This window comes from Oncorhynchus clarkii, chromosome 26, assembly GCF_045791955.1.
Source record: "Oncorhynchus clarkii lewisi isolate Uvic-CL-2024 chromosome 26, UVic_Ocla_1.0, whole genome shotgun sequence".
Taxonomy (NCBI): Eukaryota; Metazoa; Chordata; class Actinopteri; order Salmoniformes; family Salmonidae; genus Oncorhynchus; species Oncorhynchus clarkii.
In genome coordinates, this window is record NC_092172.1 from 18,472,932 (window position 1) to 18,500,642 (window position 27,711).

The following is a 27,711-nucleotide window of genomic DNA, read 5'->3' on the forward strand; positions in this document are numbered from 1 at the left end:
AATGTGTATTGGGAAGTTTGAAGTGAATGCTAACAGGGAATTATCACCACAGGAGAGATGCCTCTCATCAACAGACAAGGAAATAATAATGATGGCTTTAAGTCCACACTAAATAACATCTTAAGACCTTGTGAGGATGTTATAACAGGCAAGTTGATGAAATGTGTGGCAAACGGACCTTATTTATAGACATCACACTTAAATATGACAAGTGTAGCTAAATAATAAATACATTATGTCATTCGGGTTTGTTCTAAGTAGTCCAGCATCAGGATTAATTATTATGCTTCTTACCACCTCTTATGGAAATAAAGCCACTGGTATTCATGAACAGACTAAGTTTTAGCTACAAAATAATTAGCTGAGTACTTAAAAATATTCTATACATTTGCCTATTATAGACCCATATCTGGTGAGAAAAAAGTTCAGAATCTCTCTTTCACACAAGTCTCAAGTCTCGTTTACTTAAAGGCGCACCGTGGAGTCTTTACAGCAAAAAGTCTGTAGCATGTTGTTTTTATTAAAGAGTCGTTTAAGGAATTGCTTTCACACTTACCGTTTACCAAGGTGTTTAATTTTCTCGTAAATACCACAAGCACCACTTCTCCAATATAACATCTTACCCTGATCCCATTTTGTTATAGTATATTCATTATAATATCTTAAATGTAAGTCAGTGTGTTTAAACTGGCACTATCTATTCAATACAGATAACATATCAATTTCAATGTGTTTGCTTTGACTTATAACGAGAGACATTGTGATAAGTACTTTCCCTCCCCAACATGGATGGCTGGGTACGTTTATGTAAATTAAGCTAGATTTGAATTCTATCAGGAGGACGGCCCTGTTCTCTACCCAATAAAAACGGACCGCCGCTGACACCTGGTTATAAACACAGGAAGGATTCCAAAGTCCTAATCAGAAATCAGTAGAAAAAAACGAAGACGCATCTGCAACAGACACACGGAGGCGGGCGCGATGACTTCCAGTAAAATCGAACTCCCTGGTGAAGTGAAGACCGACGCCGATGCCGCTGCGCTCATGGCATCTCTCCAGCTGATGCCCTCGCCGGTGCCCAACGCGGAGATCAAGTACACCAAGGTCTGTGAAACAACTTAAACTTACTTACTCCGAGTCACATATTATGTTCAATGTATCATATCTCTTCTATTATGCAGAATATTTCCCCCCTAAAGGTATTTGTCTGTAGATGATTGACACAATTTTTAAAGTGTGTAACTGCCCAATTTAGCCAATGTCTTTGCGCACAGTACAGGTGATTGAGTCCGGTTTAAAATGTTCATTCAAGTTTTGGAGTTACCCTCGTAAAATTGGTTTCAGATCTTTGCTCGCATTCATTGCTCAACTCATAGCATAGAATACAGCTCATCAACATGTGGCGTACAGTATGTGTGAAACTTTTCTAAAAGTTATCACACACGGCCACATCGAGTGTTTTCCAAGGCATGTTTGAATGATTAACAGTGCTGCCAACATAATTATATTGCACAGGTGGTTTTTATTTCACTTTTATATTCACCATGACTCATATAGTCTGTATGTCATCTGCAGTGGCTACAATGAATAGTATTTATCACAGGTGACAGCAGTCATTTAGTGAAGGTCAGCATTTTTTCCAGATAGAATGTTGTCGTTACGCAATTCTGTCCAGATAGAATAAACGTCCCGCAACCTGCAGTTATGTGATTGATAATAAACGCATGTTATTAACTATTTATTGATTATAAACATGATTCCCAGGTATCTTATATCACTTGCATACAATTAGAAAAAATACCTTGTTGCTGTGATTCATTCACACCTGTAATTGCAAAATACGATTGAATTGAAAATATTCACTTTGGAATATATTTTTGTTGTAAAAATCCATGGTTTGGTCTGATATACATTTGATAGGCCTATTGTCATATTTTATCTTAAGTGTGCTTTTTTTTCGTTTCAAAATATGTATTTAAACTAATTGTATTCAATCATATCAAAGCTTGAACATAAAATGAGGAGGGTCTTGGTTTCTTTGCCTACCGTAAGAAGCAATTTCACTGGTTTCAGAACCCCTTACGCATGTTGTAAATTCTATTAATTTTACTATGATTCAGAATAAGTTATTAGATTCACGGAATTAATTGCAAAGTTGTGGTGTTCTAGTCCATTATTGTCCTTAGAAGTCCGCACGACTCTTCTGACCTCATGCAAAATTACGCAAGAACACTTGATGAAATGTGAAGACTTATTTCAATCACAAGTCTCACGTTTCCTACATATTTTATTTGATGTGTACTCTATAGCCTAGACATTGTATTTGAATGGTATTTGAATAGATTTTTGTGCCGTTACACTTGTGGTTGGTTATTATGGGCTCCGTTGGCGTTTAAGTAGGCCTACACAGCAATAGCAGGAATCAGACCCTAAGGGCTTCCTCTGAAAGTGTCATATTTTTGGTCATTATTGTTTACACAAAATGTATCCTTGCATTTTGAGGATTTCATTAATGAGAATAATATGTGATGTCAGTATAGGCCCAGTATAGGCTGTTTCTCAACTCCCCCTTTACTTAATGCTGGTATACATTTAATCAAATCACTAGGACCTGACTGTAGAGTCACCATCCAAACATGTACAATAATGTGGATGTTTGTCTGTTTGCTGTAGCATGGTTCCTTCTGTAGTTTCAAATCCTATGCTTTTATTGCCATGAGTGTGAGTAAAGGGCACTTCTTATTGAGGAGAGCTCCATAACAGCACAATATGAAGTACAGTGTTGTAATCAGTGTTAGCCTCACACCTTGTTGTTGTAAGTTCAAAGGGCACTTCGCTGAGGCAACAAGCAACTTACAGTGGTCTACTCGCCATAAGAGGAGAACTGGTTTAGCATGCCTGCCTTATGTGCACAGTCATGCTATCAGCTCTCCTTCCCTCTTTCCCTCTCTCTACCTCCCTCATGCTTAGTATTATTTAAAAGAATGCACGCAAAGGGTGGAATGTATAGGAGAACCTTTAGAGAGCGCAGGGCTTGGTGAATTAACCCCCAGGAATTTGAATCATCCAGTCCCTGTTGGTTTGGTGGACATGGGGGGCAGGAGATCACTGATTTATGGCCACCCCTGATGCAGGCGCTCCTCTCCTCACACCCTGTTCATGTTCTATCCAGCCCACCGCCTGCCTGCCAGGGGGAGAATGAACACTGCGATCAGGGTCCTTAGCTAGGAAAGAGCTGGCCTTCTGGACTGTGGGCGCATGCTCTCTGTGTAGCCCTATGCATTCTTCCACTCCTTGTAGGCTAGTTGTGTGATGTGCCTCTGCCTTTTGCAGCCAGACGTCCAGTAGAGAGCTGAGAATGAACATGCTTGTAATGCAGCTCCTTGCACTCAGGGTTAGAATTGTTTCCTTGGTCTCACATGAGCTTGAGTATGTTGATGTTTTTTCTACTTACTGTAAAACATGATCATTGATAAGTGAATATGAATACAGTTTGAGATAGTCACCATGACATGTCTTTTTTTCAGTCAACAGTTTTGTTTAGCAAATGGATGTTACTAATAGTGTGTCCTTGAAGATATGGCCATAGTATGTTTAGTACCAACAGTGACTGTAGAGAGGTGTGAGATAGAGAGGTGTTATCGCCATAGACGCTTTACCCTTGTCCCTTTCACTGAGCAATGAACTGTTTGCCGTCAAAGAGACATTTGTGTGAACATGTCAGTTAAGCGATCTCCCTCCCTGCGTGGGATTGTGCAGATCAGTGAGACTTTGGAAGGTCTGCTCAGGTCTCACTTTGCTTTGTTATAAAAAAAATCAAACTTTTTCACACCCCGCTCTCCTGTAGCTACAGCCGTAAAAAGAGGACGCTTGGGTCTCTGTTCCTCGATCTACCCTACCCCCACTTCACCATAGCTTGTGGCCTAAAACCAGCTGGGTAGTAAGAGTCTAAGCTAGTATAAAAACATAGCATTTGAATGGTCACAGGAGAGTCGGCTTTAGAGCTCTCCGTCTGTGAGGTAGTCCGCAGGACTGATAGCGCCACGAAGGAAGCCATAAATTAACCTACCCCGATGGGCATTTATTGATGATTTGAGCTTTTTGCAGAGCGGGGAGAGAGAGGAGAAGGATAAACTGTGTGGTGTATAGTTAATGAATGGAGACAGAGCCAGTGTTCTCAGGGTTTTAGGGGGTGATTTCTCTGGCCCGGGTGGCTTCTCACACCGCTCAATGATTAGGAGTCGTTAAACCAGACACCTAGAAGAATAAATCTTTAGAGATGGAGGGAAGGAGCATTTCTGGCACATTCTCCTTCAAGTTGTTGAGAGAGACACCTGGAAATGCAAAGTTGAGGTCACAAAATGTGTTTGATTTGATACTTAGTGTGTATGATCCTGCATAATGTTTGAGCGGCCAAGGTATAGACATTTTTCTGTCATTGTTTACTATAAAACTGTTATGCAGGGATTCCTCATTGTCAGTAGGACAGAAGTAGCTGAAGTTAATGGTAAACTGGAGTCACTGTAGCACGGTTGTAGTTTAGTGTACTTTTACAGATGTAGGATCTTGAGTTGAGAAAATAATCCTGCAGCAACAGGAGATGTGAATTATTATGTGGATTATAATTCATGAACATTTTTGTAGGGGTTGATACATTTTTCGTAAGGGATAATCAAGTCTGAAATTTCAAAGTGGATATTACAAACTTCAGAAGCCTTTCTAAACTTTAAATACACCACAAGTTTTACTGTTCCAGCATTGCAGTTCTCCTGTAACAGGGTGCTCAAATTAAGATCCTACACCTGTGAGTGTACATAGACTGTGGGGAATGAGGACTATAAATCAGTGAATCCTGGCAGAGGAATTTGGGCTTTAATCCAAATAGGGTTTAATTTTCAACTGTGTCAAATGCAGTGAAACAGGAAGAGCTATGCGTATGCAACCTTCACAATGTTCAAACATACTAGACTTTAACTAGACGCAGTGCCATGCTCATTATATAGCTTCCCAATGTAAATAATGGCTTTTATTTTCCAGATTGGTTTACGTTAACTTTAACGTTAATAGGAATCTATAACCTGCATATTGAAGCGAGGGAGGGTTTTGTAAACTAATCTGTGAGAAGTCCAGTCAGTCAGTCAATGTGAATGAATGAAAGAGGCCCCATCAATCCGTCACTGATTGAGATAGTACAGATGAAGGCTGGGGCTCCCCAATGCTAGGTGCTGTCCACTGGGCTGTAAATTCTGGGCCTGTCTCACAGTGTGGGTCAGTGACCTGCCTTGCCAGAACCTGACCTGCACTTCTGGAGTTTTTCACTTCAAAACCACCATCTTACTGCGATGAACATCAAACAAACCCCAAGGTGGAGGACACTGGGAGACTGAATGATTTATCACAACTAGCACAGCGAGTGTTCACTTTTTCTTCTTCTCTCTCTCTCTCTCTCCGATTCCCTCGCTTTCTCGTTTCACACTCTCCCCCCTTCTTTCTCTCCGACACACAGTCACAAACGCAGTTATACACATCCCTGGTTGTGACAGGGTGAGCTTGCGGTACCATGAATATGTCCGTCGTTGTGAAATGGCTGTTTGTGCAGTGAGTGTAAATTATCGTCTGAGCAGAGGCGTCAACATCGCGTCGCCTGTCTCTTAATCACTCTTTAAGGAAGCCCGGTGACAGGGAGGTTATCCCATTAACTTCTATACCTTAAGTCTTCAGGCCGGTTGACATGGAACGTGTAAATCCTTAAGGTGTCATTGTGAAAAACTGCTGGCTCCATAAATCCTCTGATATCCATAAAAAACTCTCCCCTCTAGAGAGTCTTAGATACACAGAGGGCAGAAGTCTGCCAGACATGAAGTCATAGTCACCAGGCCCCAGTCACCCCTTATCACTAGTGGATCACTGTAGTTATATTCTACCCAGATGACATTTATTTGTGTTATTTCTCCCACTTACAGAATGTAGTGGAAGCATAGAATATTCTACTCTTACATCAATGTAATATTTTGATCATTTGAACCCTTAGAAAAGTATGGTTAAGTCTTTCAGTCTTAAAGGCTTATGCTCTTTATGAAAATCGGGGATTTGATATCCCTAATATTATTTTATGAAATTAGGCTATTTCTTTAACGCAGATATTTATTTAATTAGGATAAATGTTATGTTTGAAATCTGCACAGATGATACAGCTGATTGAAAGACAAACTCAGTGTACCTCAGTGAAAGTGTCAATCTCAGACTCTGTAGACATTGGCACCACATGGCGGCTTAGAAGAGGCTGTGCCGCCCAACTCCAACTCCCGCATGTTCCATCCATTTGAACAAATGACAATTCATATTCAAACACAGTTTCCTATTGAATTTCTGTTTCTTGCATTAAGGAGTGAGGGGGAACATATTCAACTTTCTCACCACAGACACAGTCAAGACAAAGATGTTTGCCAGTCGGTGACAGCGGGGTCGTCCCCTCCACACCCAGGAGAGCAGGGTGGCATTGTCTCCGGGTGTGTGAATGGAAAACATGAAGGTTCTATGGTGTCAGGAGGACTGGGGAAAAAACACCAACTGGGCTCCAGTTTCACATGCCCTCCCCTCGCTTGTAACAGTAGTAATTATAAATGTCTTGAAACAGATCCAGAAAACAGAGCGGAAATAGAGGTCCTGTGATAGGAAAGGATATGAAACTTCCTGTGCAGACGAAAGCTGCAGGTGCCCTGATCAGGATCCGTCTGGCTGTGGAATCTTGGCCTGCTGTGTATAAACATATATGTATGTTTTTAACTCTCTCCTGCCTCCTGAAAATGGACGAGAAATGAGTCCCATTAAATATTCCTTAAGCGTGTGAGCCATGAGAAGACGCTAGAGGCCAAACAGATGTTTTGCTGGCTGCTGTGAGTACTTTGGCATCCCCTGCCTGCCCTCACTCCCAAGTGCAGTTGTGGAGCAGCCTCCAGAGAGAGCACAGTGGCAGATGAGAAATGGATCAGCAGGACTGCGCCTTGAATTCACTGAACTGATGGAACATTACTCTTTAGTTTCTCAATGTCTGCTGATTGCACATGTATTCTCAGGGGACTCCCAAATATATCTATCTACCTTTTGCTTGGTCGAGGTGATCACCACCTAGTCCCATTGCATTGAGAGCATGTTGTAGATAAGCAGAGCATATTTTCATATTGACATTTGTGCCCTTAATAGTGAACAATAGAGCCACGCTGATGTGATCAGAAACATGTATTCTGTAAACCTTAAGTTCATCGTTGGCTTCAGGCACGCATGTCTCATCATTTCATCAGCCAAACAGACAAGTACTGTCAGCAATGTGAGATTGACAGTTTTAACAGAAAAACATGGGGGTTGCTAAATGTTTGCAGCTGTCCTGTGGCCCATGCATAAAGTGTTGACCTATCTGCAGACTGTCCAGTTCCCATCCACGCCAGGCAGCTCTCTCTCTCTCTGTGTGTTGTAGGAGGATCAGATGTCACGGCTGCACCGGGAGCACAAACTCTGCCAACTTTCTGTAATACCAAAATGGCCTGCGTGTTTACCAAATAATAAGAAACCACACAGCTTGAAGCATTCCCTCATAAACACAAATCGATTGATTTCATTCAGTGTAAAGGTTCTATGCATTTTTAGCAGTTGTCTTCATGTTGGTGTACTGTGAGAGGTCTGGATCCCACCACTTGTTTCCTTTCCTATTTGTACAATACACACAACATATAACTTTCCCATGTCAGTTATCATCTTAAAACAGGCTTTGGGACTGACATACAGTACCAGTCAAAAGTTTAGACACATCTACTCATTCTGGGGTTTTTCTTTATTTTCACAATTTTCTACATTGTAGAATTAGTAGTAAATACATCAAAACTATGAAATAACACATTTGAAACATGTCGTAACCAAAAAAGTGTTAAATAAATCAAAATATATTTTAGATTTTAGATTCTTTAAAGTAGCCACATTTTGCATTGATGACAGCTTTGCACACTCTTGGCATTCTCTCAACCAGCTTCCCCTAGAATGCTTTTCCAACAGTCTTAAAGGAGTTCCCACATATGCTGAGTACTTGTTGGCTTCTTTTCCTTCACTGTGCGGTCCAACTCATCCCAAACCATCTCAATTGGGTTGAGGTCCGGTGATTGTGGAGGCCAAGTCATCTGATGCAGCACTCCATCACCATCCTTCTTGGTCAAATAGCCCTTACAGGTGTGTTGGGTCTTTGTCCTGTTGAAAAACACATGATAGTCCAACTAAGCACAAACCAGATTGTCACGTTCGTTATAATGAATGGACCAAGGCGCAGCGTGCATAGAGTTCCACATGTTTTAATCAAAGAAACTCACCAAAACAAATACAGAAAACAAGCGAACCGTGAAGTAATTGCAGTGTTAACAGGCACTACACAAAAACAAGATCCCACAAACAGGTGGGAAAAGGCTACCTAAATATGATCCCCAATCAGAGACAACAATAGACAGCTGCCTCTGTTTGGGAACCATACCAGGCCAACATAGAAAACAAAAAACTAGAATGCCCACCCTAATCACACCCTGACCTAACCAAATAGAGAAATAAAAAGGCTCTCTGAGGTCAGGACGTGACACAGATGGGATGGCGTATCGCTGCAGAATGCTTTGGTAGCCATGCTGATTAAGTGTGCCTTGACAGTGTCACGAGCAAAGCACTCCCACACCATCACACCTCCTCCTCCATGCTCCACGGTGGGAACTACACACGCGGAGATCATTCGTTCACCTACTCTGCGTCTTCCAAAGACACTACGGTTTGAACCAAAAATCTCAAATCACCGGTCTAATGTCCATTGCTCGTGTTTCTTGGCCCAAGCAAGTCTCTTCTTATTATTGGTGTCCTTTAGTAGCGGTTTCCTTGTAGTAATTCAACCATGAAGGTCTGATTCACACCGTCTCCTCTGAACAGTTTTGATGTTGAGATGTGTCTGTTGAACTCTGTGAAGCATGTATTTGGACTGCAATTTCTGACACTGGTAATTCTGCAGCAGAGGTAACTCTGGGTCTTCCATTCCTGTGGCGGTCCTCATGAGAGCCAGTTTCATCATAGCGCTTGATGTTTTTTTGTGACTGCACTTGAAGAAACTTTCAAAGTTCTTGAAATGTTCCGGATTGACTGACCTTCATGTCTTAAAGTAATGATGGACTGTCATTTCTCTTTGCTTATCTGAGCTGTTCTTTCCATAATATGGACTTGGTCTTTTACCAAATAGGGCTATCTTCTGTATATTACCCCTACCATGTCACAACACAACTGATTGGCTCAAATGCATTAAGAAGGAAAGAAATTCCACAAATTAACTTTTAACAAGGCACACCTGTTAATTGAAATGCATTTCAGGTGACTACCTCATGAATCAGGTTGAGAGAATGCCAAGAGTATGCAAAGCTGTCATCAAGGCAAAGGATTGCTGCTTTGAATAATCTAAAATATATTTTGATTTGTTGAATTTTTGATTCCATATGTGTTATTTCACAGTTGTGATGTCTTCACTATTATTCTACAGAGTAGAAAATGGTCAAAATAAAGAAAACCTTGAATGAGTAGGTGTGTCCAAATATTTGACTGGTACTGTAGCTGTTATTTTTTTCATTTTGCTAGACTTGATTGGAGCTAAGACATGGTCAATTTATTTATAATGGCCCCTTATCAAAGGCAGTGAGTACTTATATGGGGATAATGATTTGTATACAAATGAAACCGCCATGTGTGGTGAGAGCAAGGACACCACGGGGGGATGGGAAAAACAAAAAGAAAACACATCATTTCAAAATTTGCACTTTTGCACTTGAGTTTCCATCTGAGTTTTTTCCCCCTTCGTTTCTAAATGAACCTAAAAGCAATTTTAAGAAACGTTGAGAGTTGATTTAGTGTGCAGCCTTGTCGTCTTAATCAACTCTCTGAATGGGACGAGACAAAAGTCTAACAGCCCCCTGAGCCCCGAGAGGGCCGAGCCAAACGGTGGCTGATGGTTGTCCTTTTCTAGCCATGATTTAGATGGCTGCCTGGTCCACTGTTCCCCTGTTTTATCCCCTCTCCTTCGGCGGTGCCTTGTGAGAGGGGTTACGCCGTGCATAAAGCTACCCACGGACTGCATTCTTGCTCAGACTGTCGGGGCTGTCAGGGGGCTCCCCTGATTTAGGACGTTCCACTACAGTGGCCCCTATAAATTTTAAAACTAATTCCGTGCTCTATAGGGCTTTCTGTTTTTGTAGCAGGCCCTCAGCTCCTCGTCGTCACTGACACTTTTATGAAGTGCTCTTAATGAGAGTCAGATTAAAGGTGTCCCCCGATGTTAGGCGCCTGAGAACACTCAGCTTGGATGAACTGGAAGAGAACTCACTGAGAAGGCTAGGCTGGGGCTGGGAGAGAACTCACTGAGAAGGCTAGGCTGGGGCTGGGAGAGAACTCACTGAGAAGGCTAGGCTGGGGCTGGGAGAGAACTCACTGAGAAGGCTAGGCTGGGGCTGGGAGAGAACTCACTGAAAAGGCTAGGCTGTGGCTGGGAGAGAACTCACTGAGAAGGCTAGGCTGTGGCTGGGAGAGAACTCACTGAGAAGGCTAGGCTGTGGCTGGGAGAGAACTCACTGAGAAGGCTAGGCTGTGGCTGGGAGAGAACTCACTGAGAAGACTAGGCTGTGGCTGGGAGAGAACTCACTGAGAAGGCTAGGCTGTGGCTGGGAGAGAACTCACTGAGAAGGCTAGGCTGTGGCTGGGAGAGAACTCAGTGAGAAGGCAAGGCTGTGGCTGGGAGAGAACTCATTGAGAAGGCTGGGCTGTGGCTGGGAGAGAGCCCACTAATAAAGTCTGGGATGTGGATGGGAGAGAGCCCACTGGGGACCTGTGTCGATTCTGCTGTCTGAAATGACTGTGGGTCCACTTTGTGTGCTGTGCTGGGATGTGTTGGACGAGGACCCTCAGTGGGCATGTTTCTATCTGTTGTGTGTGGGGGGAAGTGTTCAGGGCAGGCTAATACAGATTCATTGAAATGGTATACAAGTTTGTATGGTATGGGCCGCAGAGTGGTACAGGCAGATACCGAACACCTGAACACTCAAACATGAGTTATTCATGTGCAAGGTTCTTCTTGTAAAGCAGACAACTGCAGGAGAGAGTGAGTGGGAGGGAGTGAGAGTGATGTCTGTGTGCTGAGTCTTGAATGGTTTCCAAGCGAGCTGGCATTTTATACCTGCCCTAAAGTAAACACTCCTCACAGTTTACAGCCAATTAAATTGTGCTTAAGCCTCTAAGTTTACATTGGTAAACATGTTGGAGAGCTAGAGAGGCCTGGGCCAGCGGGACACTTGAACCCTGCTTTCAGTTCTGCTCTCAGTGTATCTTTTCTCCCTCTCAAATAAAAGTATGGTAAGAGCACATGTGTATACAGGAGGATTTAAGCCAGCAGATGTTTTCTTAACACCCCATCTATCAGACAGACTGACATTAATTAAAAACAGTGTCTGAGGAGTCGCTGTGATAGACCAAAACATGTCAATAAGCCAACGGGACAGAGACATCTTTAATTTACCTTACTCTTACATAAGACATCCGTCACATTTGTATAATCAAATCACACCAGTTTGTTAGGGGGCTTTTAAAATTAAGCTCAGAGGACTGTTATTAAACTCAGGCCAATTCCTTGAGATATGTACCATTTCTGTTATTTGTCTAAACATTTGTTTTTCTTTGTGTCTTTATTGAGCTTGAAAAGAGTCCGTTTGGAATCCCAGGTGGTTGTTTAACGGACGGCTTGCTTTAACGCATCACAGAAACCAAGTGTGGCCTGTGTTTTATGATCTCATAAACGAGCAGCGATGTTGTGAAACGTGTGTGTCTCTCTCTCTCTCTCTCTGTGTGTATATGTTTATGTATGTGTGTGCGCACGTGTGTGTGTGTGTGTATGAGAGAGTGAGGGGGGTGTCTGGTGTCTGATAGGGATTTATCTCTCCCCCACCTCTTTGTCTAGATGTTGGAGTACTCCCCAGAGAGCCATGCGGGGCAGGCAGGAATCTCTGTCCACATTTCCACAGATTCTTCCCTCTCCCTCCCTCCCTCTCTCTCTCTCTCTCTCTCTCTCTCTCTCTCTCTCTCTCTCTCTCTCTCTCTCTCTCTCTCCCTCCCTCCCTCCCTGCCTGCCTGTCTGGCTCCCTGCCTCTCTGCCTCTCTCCCTCCCTTACACAAGAACTGAGAGGCACTTGTAGGAGCCAGGCTCACTCTCACTAGACTGTTTATCAGGAAGTACCATTAGTTACGGAATAGGTTGTTTTTTTTTGCACCACGGTAACAAAACAATATGTTTTTATTAAACAATATAACACACATTACCAATGATCCAACCTTACAATTATACTCCCTCTCAAACTGATACCAATAATCTAATCATGAAACACAGCACATTTTTAACAGCACATTTCTTATTTGATCAGGTAAATACTTCTGTCTTGATTCAGCATTTGTGTGTTGAGAAAACTGCACAAGTAAAATGTTATACCAGGGCCCCTGTGCCTCTTTAGAGCAGGAATGGCTGAATAGGCTCTGGAGAGAAACAGAGCTGCTCCTAGAACCAGATTTCCCCTCTCACATGGGCCTCTCCATCCTGTGTACTGAACGCTGCATCTTTTCTCCCTGCAGATTTTCATCAACAATGAGTGGCAAGACTCTGTGAGCGGAAAGACCTTCCCAGTCTACAACCCAGCCAGCGGAGAGCAGATCTGTGAGGTCCAAGAAGCAGAGAAGGTATTGTAGAAAATAAAAACAAATCTGTAGTTTCTGCATTCCCATATCTTATATTTTCAGAAATGAAAACACAGGTACTTTCCCTTGCAGTGTTTGAGGATTAGATGTTTGTTAGACAGAGCTACGCTTGGGTTTTCCACACGTGTTTCCCACCACCCCTGTCCTGGCATCCTCTCCTTCATGCATTGTCCATGTGTGAGTTATGTGTCCAAAAAAACAAGGAAAGCAAACGGGCAGGGAGTTTAGTCTAATGTGGTTTGGTTCTCTGGCTCGGCTGTTCCTTCTCTCCTTTCCTAAATCAGCACCTCTGTGTGGAATAACTGAAGCAGAACAAGCCTTAAACATGCTAATGGAAGATCCATTAAGTATCATTCGGAATAGACAGACACATTTTATTTGTCTCAATGGAGGTGGAGAAACACCTGTTAACTGGATAAGGTTCTATCATTAAACTGTGTACTGGATACGGTTTCTCTGTTTCTCTACCTCAGGCTGATTCAATCATTAAACTGTTTCTCTGTTTCTCTCCCTCAGGCTGATTCAATCATTAAACTGTTTCTCTTCTACAGGCTGATGTGGACAAGGCGGTGCAGGCGGCCCGGCTGGCCTTCACCCTTGGTTCAGTGTGGCGGAGGATGGATGCGTCAGAAAGGGGTAGACTGCTGGCTAAACTGGCTGACCTGGTGGAGAGGGACAGTGCCTATCTAGCAGTGAGTCTACCACAGTGCTCTAAGTCCAGATCCCGGACTTCTTTGTTTTTGCTCAAAGGAACATACACTATACAGTTCAGATTCCTTGACTTTTTCACATTTTGCCACATTACAGGGTTATTCTAAAATTGATTAAATAAATAAAAAATCCTTAGCAATCTAATGACAAAGCGAAAACAGGTCATGAGGTCATTTTACAAATTTAAAAAATAATACAAATGTATGTACTTATTTACATAAGTATTCAGACCCTTTGCTATGAGACTCGAAATTGAGCTCAAGTGAATCCTGTTTCCATTGATCATCCTTGAGATGTTTGGATTCCACCTGTGGTAAATTCAATTGATGGGACATGATTTGGAAAAGCACACAACTGTCTATATATGGTCCTATAGTTGACAGTGCATGTCAGTGCAAAAACCAAGCCATGAGTTCGAAGGAATTTTCTGTACAGCCCCGAGACAGGATTTTGTCGAGGCTCAGATCTGGGGAAGGGTACCAAAAGATTTCTGTAGCATTGAAGGTCCTCAAGAACGCAGTGGCCTCCATCATTCTTAATTTGAAAAAGTTTGGAAGCACCAAGACTCTTCCTAGAGCTGGCCACCCGGTCAAACTGAGCAATCAGGGGAGAAGGGCCTTGGTCAGGGAAGTGACCAAGAACCCGATGGTCACTCTGACAAAGCTCTAGAGTTCCTCTGTGGAGATGGGAGAACCTTCCAGAAGGACAACTATCTCTGCAGCACTCCACCAATCAGGCCTTTATGGTAGAGTGGCCAGACGGAAGCCACTCCTCAGTTAAAGGCACATGACAGCCCGCTTGGAGTTTGCCAAAAGTCACCTAAAGGACTCTCAGACCATGAAAAGCCAGATTCTCTGGTCTGATGAAACCAAGATTAAACTCTTTGGCCTGAATACCAGGCATCACGTCTGGAGGAAACCTGGCACCATCCCTACGGGGAAGCACGGCGGTGGCAGCATAATGCCGTTGTAACAGTTTTGCTTCCTGCCCTCTCCTCGCCCCTACCTGGGCTCGAATCAGGGAGCCTCTGCACACATCGCTCTACTATCGCTCTACTAAAGCCGTGGCCACTACTTCAAGGTCTCAGAGCAAGTGACGTCACCGATTGAAAAGCTATCATTGCACACCCCGCTAACTAGCTATCCATTTCACACCGGTTACACTGTGGGGGTGTTTTTCAGCGGCCAGGACTGGGAGACTAGTCAGGATCGAGGCAAAGATGAACAGAGCAAAGTACAGAGATATCCTTGATAAAAACCTGCTCCAGAACGCTCAGGACCTCAGACTGGGGTGAACGTTCACCTTCCAACTAGACAAAGACCCTAAGCACGCAGCCAAGGCAATGCACGAGTGGCTTCGGCGTAAGTCTCTGAATGTGCGTGAGTGGCCCGACCAGAGCCCAGACTTGAACCTGATCAAACATCTCTGGAGATACCTGAAAATAGCTGTGCAGCAATGCTCCCCATCCAACCTGACAGAGCTTGAGAGGATCTGCAGAGAAGAATGGGAGAAACTCCCCAAATAAAGGTGTGTCAAGCTTGTAGCGTCATACCCAAGAAGACACAAGGCTGTAATTACTGCCAAAGGTGCTTCATCAATGTCCTGAGTAAAGGGTCTGAATGGTTATGTAAATTTGAAAACATTTCTAAAAACCAGTTTTTGCTTTGTCATTATGGGGTATTGTGTGTATATTACAGAATAAGTCTGTAACCTAACAAAATGTCAGCACAATAACAGTTAGTTGGGAGTTTCATGAAATGGGTTTCCATGGCCGAGCAGCCGCAGACAAGCCTAAGATCACCATGCGCAATGCCTAGTGTCGGTGGGACTGGTGTAAAGCTCGCCACCATTGGACTCTGGAGCAGTGGAAATGCGTTCTCTGGAGTGATAAATCAAGCTTATCCATTTGGCAGTCCAACGGACAAATCTGTGTTTGGCGGATACCAGGAGAACGCTACCTGCTCGAATGCATAGTGCCAACTGTAACATTTGGTGGAGGAGGAATAATGGTCTGGGGCTGTTTTTCATGGTTCAGGCTATGCCCCTTAGTTAAATTGAAGGGAAATCTTAACTCTACAGCATACAATGACATTATGGACGATTCTGTGTTTCCAACTTTGTGGCAACAATTTGGGGAAGCCCCTTCCTGTTTCAGTATGACAATGCCCCCATGCACGAAGAAATGGTTTGTCAAGATTAGTGTGGAAGAACTTGACTGGCCTGCATAGAGTCCTTACCTCAACCCCTCAACCCCATCGAACACCTTTGGGATGAATTGGAACGCCGACTGCGAGCCAGGCCGAATAGTCCAACATCAATGCCCAACCTCACTAATGCTTGTGTGGATGAATGGAAGAAAGTCCTGGCAGCAATGCTCCAACATCTAGTGGAAAGCCTTCCAAGAAGAGTGGAGGCTGTTATAGCACCAAAGGGGGGAGCAACTCCATAGTAATGGCCATGTAATGTACCACGGAAGATCAGAGAATGATCTTCATAAGACCCCCTTAAAATATAAATGTGTCCATTATTTACTTGAGATAATAATAATAATAATAACTTGAATCTTTAAGGCATGTTTCCAGACATCCTATGTCACTTTACATTAATATAAATGTTTTCAATTTAAAGCATATTTTTTCAATAATTATTGTAAAAAAAGAACAGATTTAAAACAAACGTATTGTGACAGAGAGATGTCAGAACAAGGGGACTGTTTTAAAAGATGCCGGAGAAAAGCACTACGCTTTTGCTGATGTGGTTATAATAGTGTTAAATCAACCTAATAACCTTAAGTCTTAAAGGATGATTTATAACTTATAGGCACTGTAGCATGATGTTATTTTAGTATCACGTTTCCCCCGGAGATAATCTTAAGACCAACTGTTTCTTGGAAAAAAGAAAAAGACAAAGATTGTGTTTTAATATATATTTCTCTCCAGACTATAGAGTCCATGGACAGTGGGAAGCCTTTCCTGCCCACCCTGTTTGTGGACCTCCAGGGAACCATAAAGACGCTCAGATACTATGCTGGATACGCAGACAAGATCCATGGAACGTCCATTCCAATGGGTAAGTCTATTCCAACTCAGGCTTCCTGACTGTACGTTATGTAGCCAAAAGCACATTGAATTCTTATTCTCTTCAATTTCAACGAACTAGAACCCAGGCAGAATGTTACAGGTCAGAGGTATGTGGTGGATGCCAGTGCCAGGTGAAGATTACTAGTTAGCTAGCAGCAGATAAGCGGAGCACCAGGCTTCTCTCTGGGGGCCTGCGGGACAGAAGATGAGCTGTGCTGAGGGCACAGAGGTGATGTGAGGGTAAATAAGGCTGCTCCTTGGCCAGTTATAAATCTGAGCCTTAATGGTCGCCCTCCTGTTGAGACTGCCACCAGTGGAGCCCAGTGACAGGACTAAAGAGCGAGGGCCGCTGGCTGTTCTGGCTAATTTAAAGCATCGCAACGGGGAGTCTATAGGAGTTAGGACAGCCACTCCGCAGCTCTGTCATAGAGCAACCATTAGCTGGGCGAGGGGTTGGGTGGGTTGGGGTGGTGTTTGGGTAGTAGATGGTTCTCAGGGACCCACCTGAGGACCAGATGGGGTCTGCTCACTGAGGGCCTGGCATTAGAGAGTCTATATAAGTCATCCACACTCTTTTAACAGGCATGTTAAGTTATTGTTTAGTAGCCAAGAAAACAGAGGACCTAAGAAAGACAACCTCCTGAGACTAGCACTGTGGTCTGGTCGCTCTTCAAGCCCCTCCTGTGTTTCTTCACCAAACCCAGCCAGTCCTCAGCTTGTTCAGAGTTTGTCTTTAGCACTATTCCAATGTGCAGCAGTGTTACAGAGCAAACAAACAGAACTGTTTCTGTGGCCTGGATGATGTTGAGATGTCTTATCTTGGCCACCAGGGAAGATGAAGCATTTGGCCAGTCCACCCTTGGGCCTTAGTTCCAAGTCCAAGCTCCTCCTCCTCCTCCTCTCTGGAGCAATGCTTCATCAGCTGAAGCCTTAGCCATCCTGTTCTCATGAACATCACATAACTCTATTGTAATAAACACTGTTCAGTTTTCTACCACTCCATAGCGATTGTTATTACTACTGTTGTAGGGAATGAATAAACATGGCACACCCTCAACGAGTATCATCCTTTACTCTGGTAATGTAAGAGGAATGAAACTATCCTTCCAACTTAACACCCACTGCTTTCTCCTGACTTTAAACAGAGTGACACGTATCATTTTGCTCAATGTAGCGTAACAAAAGAATGGTACTGTGTGATGTATTGCCTTTTTAGATCAAGATGAATTGTGTTGGTCAAAAGCACAACATGGACACCTGGTGTTTTGATGTGTCATCCGGTCACTGCTCTGCTAATGTCTCATACATGCTCATTTCCCAAACCCAGCTTGAGCAGAGGATAGTAACGAGCCTTGTTCTTGTGTGTTCCTCTACAGATGGAGACTATCTTACGTTCACTAGACACGAGCCCATAGGAGTGTGTGGACAGATCATCCCTGTGAGTGTGCCAGTTTGTTTTCTATTCAGATGTCTAGTCTCAGAGGACAAATCTAACAGTCACTCTCCCACATCTGCAAAGCTTCCCACTCAATATGCAGAGAGAGGTGGATAGAAGGAAAGGTGTTGGGATGGTGGTGGTTGTGAGGTCTGGGACAGAGGCAGCCCTGTTGTTAAAACATATTGTGCAGGTTCCTGGAAGTCTCTGACGTGCTTATCAGTGAGTGTATATTTGGGTAAATCTGTTGGCAGGCTGAGAAAGAGACTGTCAGATCAGTATAAGCTCAAAGAGAGAAAGAGGGGAAGAGGAAGGGGGAGAGAGAGAAAGGGAGAGGGGGGGCACTATGAAAGAGACAAGGGACAGGAGGACAGAAGTAAGAACAGAGCATTGATTGTGCAAGAGCTTGAGGAAGCGTGTGTGGGTCTGTGCTGAGGCCTACTGGGGTTCAGTGTAAAGTAGAAATAACACCCGCCTGTGTAGTACCATGACACGCTCTAAGTACTGCACATGTGTTGCAATTTCCTTGTTTTCTCAGTGATGTGGGAAGAGAATAGATAGGGCGGGAGAACATTTCCTGTCATGACTACGTTGGGCAAGTGAAAGTGAGATTCTATGAGTGAGTAAGCGACGGAATGTGTGGGAGAGCAGGGAGAGCAGTGAAGAGTTACTGAGTATGAGTGAGCGCCCTTTGTCAAGAGTCTGATGTCCTGTGTGTGTGTGGGGGGGGGGGTGTTTATGTCTACAGTGGAACTTCCCACTGATGATGACTGCATGGAAGCTAGGTCCAGCACTGGCCTGTGGGAACACGGTGGTCCTGAAGCCTGCTCAGCAGACACCCCTCACCTGCCTGTACATCGGATCTCTGGTCAAAGAGGTACAGTACAGCACAATCACCACAGTAACCCAATCCTTAGAGCCTCTTTATCCACATCCTCCATGTCTTCTCTCTGTGTTCGGCCTCTCCCATTCTCTGAGACAGTGTGTCTCTCTTGCCCCTTGTCTTTTTGATGTTCTGTCCATTCTCTCTGGTCTGCTGGTAGGGAGGTTGGGTTGGGTCCGGATTCCCCCACACTGCCTGTGGTTTTGCTTGGCTCTCCTGTCCTCTCCTCTAAAGCTTGTTTCCTCTCATATTGTTTTGACAGGCTGGGTTTCCACCGGGAGTCGTCAATATTTTGCCAGGATTCGGGCCAACGGCAGGAGCTGCGATTGCTTCGCACATGGGCATAGACAAAGTGGCTTTCACAGGATCAACTGAGGTAATTTCCATGAACAAAGCGATTGACGGATAATCCACTGTCCCTATTGCTTTTTTTAGTGACACAGTGGCCAACATGTGCAGAGCAGCAGAGATGGAGGGCTGGGTAATTAGGGGACATTGGGTTCCTGTATTGAAGTCTAAATAACAAACAAACAGGTGCTTACATAAGTTGCGTGCCTTGTCATTACTTCTCACCACAGGGGGATCAGAGGTGAGCAGTCTGCTGCTGGACTTTACCACACACACACACACTAATGTACACATACACACGCGCACACTAATGTACACACACACACACACACACACACACACACACACACACACACACACACACACACACACACACACACACACACACACACTAATGTACACATACACACGCGCACACTAATGTACACACACACACACACACACACTAATGTACACATTAACACACATCTACACTACACACACGCACATGCACACACACACACACACACACACACACACACACACACACACACACACACACACACACACACATACACTAATGTACACATTAACACACACATCTACACTATACACACACACACACACACACTAATGTACACATTAACACACACATCTACACATCACACTTCACACACGCACACACACACACACACACACACACACACACACACACACACACACACACACACACACACACACACACACACACACACACACACACACACACACACACACACACACACACACATATTGTACATACACTGACATACATAGACCAGTCACAGACAAACTAGCTCATAAGTGTACCAGCCAGTCTAATGACAACCTGCTACTGTACCTTACAGACATTGAGTTGTCTATCAGGTCCCTAGGAAAAACAGCCGCCTTCATAGACAGTGGAAAAATGTTGATGGAAAACTAGGAATGATCAACCATGTTAGGCAGTGAGCATTAGGAGATGTTGTGGTTGGATTGCATTCCTCCGTCTTGTGTGATCAGTCAGAATGACTGCCAATTCCATTCATTTAGATCATTTTATAAACATCTGTTATTGCTAACCACAAATGTACCCCCTCAGGCAGTAAGAGCACCTACAGTAATCTTAACATAATTATGAAGCGCCATAAATCGATGGATTTTATATGTTTTGAAATGACCTGCGTATATTTCACGTGTATCTGTCGTAAATGAAACAAGGTTTTGTAGTGTTTAGAGAAGCCCTAGAGTTTATAGTATCTTTGCTTTGACTCTGGGGATCTGTTTGGAGAGAAAGGGAGGAGAGTGACTGTGTGTGTGTGGTATTCAGCACCCACCAACACTGCTACGCATGTGCAGACATAATAGATTGCTCTTGGTGATAAGGGGACAAACAGAAACACTGTAACCAAAGCAAACTAACATAATATGGAGAAAAACATGTATTTAAATTGTGTGGTTGAATCAAATCCAGGCCTTTATTGAGAATATAAGGGATTTGTTTATTTATTTATTTTTGTTGCAACATCTCTGTCAAGCCCTGTACGGATGACAAAGACCCAGATGTCCAAATCATCTGAACGGTTATTAATGAGAACCTGAATGCAGTAATAAAGTTAATGAGGGTGAATAGGGTTTCAATTGATCCTCAGAGTCCATTCATGCAGCCCGAACTTAAGTCATTTAATCATTTGATCAATGCTCCTTTACCTAACCAATGAACATCCACAGGGCTTTCTCCACCATCACTGTACATGCTACCAGGCAGCACACACATACGAGCCTTCCTCTTTTTTTATTATTTTACCATCCGCGGTTACAGAACATTTCCCCAAAAAGTGGCCAGTTGTCTTTAACTGCTTTCTCTGTTGTTGTTTCCTGTGATCTGGAGTCAATTACAGAGTGGATGAAGCGCTGCTGTGAGAGAATGTAGATGCCCAGACTGTGAGTCACCTTGGGTTTCAGTCACACCGGGCGAGAGGGGACAGTGGACACAGCATCCTCTGAGAGGCTGGAGGGGGTAGATGGGGTGGATGGGTAGAGGCTTGAAGGGGGGTGTGGTTTCAGGTGGCCATTGAGTCAGCGGTCCCTCATCCTTGTACTCACACACACTCAGGGCTGTGACTCTCCACAGTAGCGGCGCAAGTGGGAGCCAGCCCACCGTGTCTCCTTTACACTTCAGTGTAACGTCATGTTAGTCAGCACCCCTTGAGCCCCGCCATCAAAGAAAGCGACAGCCAGGACAGCTTTAGAGACCGTGCTGCCTGCCTGCTGCCTGCCTGCTGCCTGCCTGCTGCCTGCCTGCCAGAGGAAGGTTTGTCCTGCTGTCCCTATCACACAGCTGCTCTACCAATCCAACCAGAACACTCAGCAGGCTGCCCTGCTCATTTCCTAACACAGAGTAACGCAGTCTGGCAATATTGGGAAAGTGAGACATTCCAGTGTTAAACATGGTTTGTGCAAAGAGATGAGGCATCACTCCTTTCCACTGGGGGGACTCCCTCTATCTTCTCCCAGCGCTGGTCTTCTCTCTATCTCCTGGAAAATAAAATCATGTGTGTCAGTGACTCCTGGGTGGACAGGAAGTGTGCTTGTTGGTTTATGGTTATGAATGTTGCTCGCTCTCTTTCTCAGGCTTGTCTCTATTTAATAAGGATGTATCTCATCTCATGGTGTTGAGAAATAATGTTGGGGTCAATACAATACATCAGTATAATAAGAGCAGCTGGGCAGACTCAAATACTTGCAAGCGATTCATTTTCACTGAGAGCTCACGCTATGCATTACTAGAGAACCACTGTTTTTACACGTCTCCACTGTGTGAGTCTGGAGGGAGATGGGAAAGGGCTGTGGAATTCAGCAGTATTTGGATAATGGTGAGAGCACTTTTGATGAGGGGGAAATTGTGAACAGAGAAGTCGACAGGAAAGCTCCTGCTGCTGTTTGATAAACACTCCCAACTCCTCAGATCATCCTCAGCATTCAGCGATGCCAGCCAGGGCAGTGTAGGCCCACGTTGCACCAAACAGGCATCACTTTACAACTTATCACAGTTAGGTGTTTCAATGTGCCACACGCCCAGGCTGCTGCTGCCACCCACACAACCTGTGGTTGCTTCTTCCTGCGCTTGATTTAAGAAGAGATGCTGTTCGCTGCTGAAACATCACTTTATTTTTCTGCTGAAGCCTCCCAGAACCTGTAATAGATATTTTGGCTGTGTGTTTGGCACACTTGTGTTTCTGTGGGCCCAGTGGTGCATCCCTTGTTTTGGGCCTAACCAACCTGCTAAGCTATTTAATGGCTGCATCCATTTAGTGATCCGGCCACAGGTCTGCTTGTGTCTGCGTGAGTAAACTAAACCCAAGCCCTGGTTCCTCCCCAGGTCGGCAAGCGGATCCAAGAAGCAGCTGGGAAGAGTAATTTGAAGAGAGTAACCCTGGAGCTAGGAGGAAAGAATCCCAACATTATTTTTGCAGACGCTGATTGTAAGTTTGATGACACTGTTTTATTAGTTCCTCCTGTTTCCCCATAGGTGGTCGTCCAGATGGAAGCAGGGGTTCCCTATATGGCATTGCCTGATTTGAAAATAGGGTCGCGAGAGAAAGGCTGAAATAAAATATGCGCTATAGATTGGGGTTGTAATAAACAGAGCCATTTCTGTTTTTTTTCTTGCAAATTTGGCTCTATCTTTTGATCCTTTTAAGCTTCAAAACATTTTGATCCCATCACTTTTTCCCTCTACAATGCCCACAAGCTGTGCAGGACTCATTAGAACAGAGTGGACAAGACCAGGCAATAAATCAGACTGGGGGAAAATATTGTGATATCAAAATGGTGTCGCGGGACAAAAAAGTTTGGGATCCCCTGCCTTATTAAAGACATTGTCTTGATAGAGGGCCGAGGGGGATTATTTACAATGATTTGTCCAATAATTTAGTCTGACATGCAAAATGAGACAGTGGATGTGTCCACATGGAGTGAGAGCTCTTGCATCTTCAAAAGCTTCCGCTGGGCTTCACAGGGCTGTGAAAACCAATGGATGGATGGCTCTCATGTTAGCTCTAAGTGTCTCACTGAACTGGGGGTGCCGGGGCTTTCAAATGCTTTCAGCAGCCGCGAGTGGGGCTCCCCAAGGCCCGTAAATCAGGAGAATGGAACCTGCCCTGGCCGCCTGCATCAGCCGAGACCCATAAATCACTGGGCTCCGTTAACCCCTTGCGTGCATTGGCAGGGGCCTGTCTCTCAGGTGTCAGATAGCAAATGTGCAGCATAGAGAATAGCTGGACAGTGGTAGAAAACATTCTGACCATGATTGTGCATGTGTAGTGTATGTGCATTAATGATATTCGCTTTTAATTCATGTAATTTATAAGAACCATATGGAATTTCATCAACATTTTTCAATATGTAATAATGTACTACCACATGCAGCTAAAATGAACTGTATACTGAGCCCCCCTTTTACCCTTCTTCCTCTTCCTTAGTGGATCTGGCTGTGGAGCAGGCCCACCAGGGAGTGTTCTTCAATGCAGGCCAGTGCTGCACTGCAGGCTCTCGTATCTTCGTGGAAGAGCCCATCTATGAGGAGTTTGTGCGTAGGAGTGTGGAGAGGGCCAAGAGGAGGACAGTAGGAAGCCCCTTCGATCCCACCACGGAGCAGGGTCCACAGGTGAGGATAGAGGACCATAGACCCTGCAAGGGAGGGAGGAGTCAAACAATACCCTCTATGTCAAAACATATCAGTTATCGACACAATATGTGCATGACTAAATATAATGTATTTTATTTACTGTATGTTAAATATGCTCTTTTGGCTTTCCTTCTTGCTTCCTCATTTTTCTTTCTTTCTTTCTTCCTCTCATCTCCTCTCCTCTCCTCTCCTCTCCTCTCCTTTCCTCTCCTCTCCTCTCCTCTCCTCTCCTCTCCTCTCCTCTCCTCTCCTCTCCTCTCCTCTCCTCTCCTCTCCCCGTCTCTCTCTTAATCCAGATCAGCCAGGAGCAGCAGAGCCGTGTGCTGGAGTTTATTCGAAGTGGCATCAGTGAGGGAGCCAGGCTGGAATGTGGAGGCAAAGCCCTGGGCCTGAAAGGATTCTTCATCGAGCCCACTGTCTTCTCCAACGTCAAGGATGACATGCGCATCGCAAAAGAGGAGGTACGGTGATACACTGACTGACTGGTACACTGAATGAATGATACAAAGTATGACTAAAACTCCCAGTATGACTGAAACACAGTATGACTTTCCATGCCCTATGATTTTACGGAAGGTGGTTTCCAAATAAGTTAAAATGTCTATTAATGCCCTTGCCCCCCACATACTTAATGGTCTGACTAAGCAAGGATGTCATCATGGAATGTTTCAACATGTCATCTTACAAATACTACTAACTGTCTACTCCAGATCTTTGGACCAGTTCAGCAGATCATGAAGTTCAAGACTATTGATGAGGTGATTGAAAGGGCCAACAACACAGAGTACGGCCTGGTGGCAGCTGTGTTCACCAGCGATATCACCAAAGCCATGACCATCTCCACAGCCATGCAGGCTGGCACCGTCTGGTAAGACCCTCTCATCATCATAACTATCTATGTGTCCCTGGTTAACCCCATAGATCGTATAAAAGGTTGACTCATATTACTGTAGCTTTTTAAACGATAGCTCATACAGTATTCAACTACACTCCACTCAGCATGCTCTTCATTTAACCAGTCTTGACAGCATTACCATTCAACACGATTATAAAACAATGCAGAAGAATCAAAGATGATGTTTGATGTATGTTTTGTGTATTTAGGATAAACTGTTTCAATGCCCTGAGCACGCAGTGTCCATTTGGAGGATATAAAATGTCTGGCAACGGGCGTGAATTGTAAGTATTATTTTCTGTTTCCTAGCCCACTGTCTGAAAGTGTGTGACAAAAGCCAAGCAAGTATTCCTGTAAACTGTGTGCTTACAATAGAGAAAAGTTTTGGTTGCAAAATATTTCCAAATGAAGCTTTGTACAATAAGCTTGCTACAGTTCATTAGAAATATGTTTCAACTGACATTGTGTGTGTATGTTTGCAGGGGGGATTGTGGCCTGAAGGAATACTCAGAGGTGAAGACCATCACCATAAAGATCTCAGCTAAGAACTCCTAAGGCAGCCGGCCACACCACACGTAGTGGAGGAGGACTTCCTCTGAGGCGCACCACTGACCCTCTGGGTGTCTGTCTGTGGTGGTAAAACACACTGATCATCCCAACTAGCCATGACCATGGGCAACTAACTCTATTGGCTGTGAAAACTCCCTGCCCCCTCCTCTCCCTCACCTCCCATGGGCATTCCTCACATCAACATCAGCTGTCTCCATCAGCCCGGTGTCCACCTGCGGTCTCAAGTTCACACCAAACCTCTTCTCAACCTACTGCCATCACCCACCTCCTCCACTAACCACACTAAAGCACTCGAAGAGACGATGGGAGAGGCTACTCTGTTCACGTCCCCCCCAAAACCCCCCTAACCCCCAGGAGTTGGACACTCACAGACTTAAGCACCGCACCTCCATCCCTGCTTTGCCACATGTCAGCTAATCATTGTAGCGTGTTGGGAGGCAGTGTGGTCATGTTGTATCATTGTCAAACCTCCTACTGTATGTCATTATGTATCATTGCTTTGATTTGCCAGGTAACATTCATGGAAGCATATCAGCTCATTCCAAGACCACTGAAGCTCTCAACCTCAGAAATGAATGGATGAGTCCATTGAAACTGTTAATTAGAATTTGCAATTGTTGACATCTAATTGTTCATGTTGTTATTTGAACTTTTACTACTTAACACTGTATGTCAATGTATGACCAATGTAAACGTGAAAACAAAAATGGTTAACCTCTTAAAATAATTTTAGTCATACCTGCTAAGAAGAGGAGTAATGTATTTTAATCATAATGTAAGTTTCTTATCGATGTCCATCTATGTTCATGTTTATATAATTATGTACTATGAAATTATAAGATATAAAAAATGGACCATAGATTTTTTTAGTATAAAACTTTTTTTTCTCTCAAAAACCTGGCTCGGCTGTGTTTGTTTCAATGCCAAGGGAAGTAATATGTTGTGATATAGTGCAGTCACTTGCATCAAAGCTCCGTTTCCACATTCATGCCTCAGCTATCTCAGCTCTGACATATTGCTCAGATATTTCATGAGGTCGCACAATTTACAGTTCCGTTCTGGCCAGAGATCTGAAGAGGGTAGACAGGGTGGGCCCCAAGTCTCGTTTTAATATTTAAGTATCAGCAAGACGTAGTCGAGGCTGCTGTTGTAACTCATGGTGAAAAAGAAGAGGAGTTTACTCTCTTAACGAGGCATCTGGTGCAAGCCTTATGTTATGTCTGAGGAGGCACTAAACTGCAACTGCAGTAACAGAGTTAACAGAGATGCTCTTCTGGTGATTATTACAATGTCTTGAATATTAGTGTTAATCTTAACATTCATACCATGAAAGACAATTGTATATTTCTACAGTATGTAGGCTTGAGGATTAAATACAAACAATAACAGGCCTATACATCTGGTAGGTCCCTCCATGCAGCTCCTGCACAAGAGCATTATAAACACTATGCTCTCTGGACACATATACATTTGCAAACAGATTTACTATTTGATATGCCAAAGACAGAATGAAAATAAGAGAACTCGGGCCAAGGGACCAATGGAAGGGATTAAGAATCAGAGTGTGTGCGAGAGGCCGCCTTGGAGGAGAGGAGTTGTGCAGATGTGAGCACCCTTCGTTGAAGCCTTCCCTTGGCAATTGTCTTTTGAAATGTCAGGGTGGATTTTCCCACAATCCCCCTGCCTGTCGGTATCTGTAGTCATTCCAAAGGGATGATGAAAAAGTGATCGTCTTATTACGGCACTCTGTTAGCTCAACAGGGAACGTCAGAGCAGGCCAGGGACACACGGACATAACCTCCAGTTAAGGACATCCGCTTAGAAACAAATCACACTGACAGGGACGTTCATCCTGCTGTTCAGACAGCGTCTTATCTCTCAAGCACCACGTTTTGGACTTCTGTCATCCCTCACATAGTGGAGAAGCTATTCCTTTTATCAACTTCAACAAAATGCTCACATACCTAATCAATACATTTTTGTCTCAGTGTTTGTCTCAGAGTCTGCTTCAGGATGGTCCTCTTCTATTTTCTTTCCTCCTGAAAGGTTGTTTTTTGTTTTCAGCCCAGGCCTCTACTGTGTCATGGTATGCTTTAGCTTTAGTGAGATGGATTGCAGCACTGTGTGTGTAATGAACACTCACGAAGGAGGGAGGACTGTATGCGTAGAGCTAAGAGATTGCAGGAAAGGTCTGATCCTTCTCACTAGAATGTTGTGCAACAGTTTCTATACAAGCGTTTCACTCCAGCAGAGTATGAGCCAAAGCTCAGTGAACAATCACTTCTCCAAAGCCTCATCATGTTTCCC

The 27,711-nt window shown here is 44.0% G+C and overlaps 1 protein-coding gene across 1 annotated transcript; it reads left to right on the forward strand.

Annotated features, from left to right (window-relative positions):
* The first annotated feature begins 869 nt into the window (after window positions 1–869).
* On the forward strand, window positions 870–26,300 carry LOC139384298 (retinal dehydrogenase 2-like). Its single transcript, XM_071128968.1, has 13 exons — window positions 870–1,104; window positions 12,673–12,777; window positions 13,347–13,487; window positions 16,446–16,575; window positions 17,963–18,024; window positions 18,770–18,898; window positions 19,167–19,280; window positions 22,632–22,734; window positions 23,734–23,918; window positions 24,236–24,400; window positions 24,650–24,807; window positions 25,044–25,118; window positions 25,317–26,300. Exons 1-13 carry the CDS (start codon window positions 982–984, stop codon window positions 25,387–25,389), a joined length of 1,563 nt encoding a protein of 520 aa, XP_070985069.1. The 5' UTR covers window positions 870–981; the 3' UTR covers window positions 25,390–26,300.
* Window positions 26,301–27,711: the final 1,411 nt, after the last annotated feature.

Coding starts and splice junctions, on each gene's coding strand:
- LOC139384298 (XM_071128968.1), top strand. CDS start 982: ATGACTTCCAGTAAAATCGAACTCCCTGGTGAAGTGAAGACCGACGCC. Junction 1,105..12,672: donor CGGAGATCAAGTACACCAAG/GTCTGTGAAACA, acceptor TTCTCCCTGCAG/ATTTTCATCAACAATGAGTG. Junction 13,488..16,445: donor GGGACAGTGCCTATCTAGCA/GTGAGTCTACCA, acceptor ATTTCTCTCCAG/ACTATAGAGTCCATGGACAG.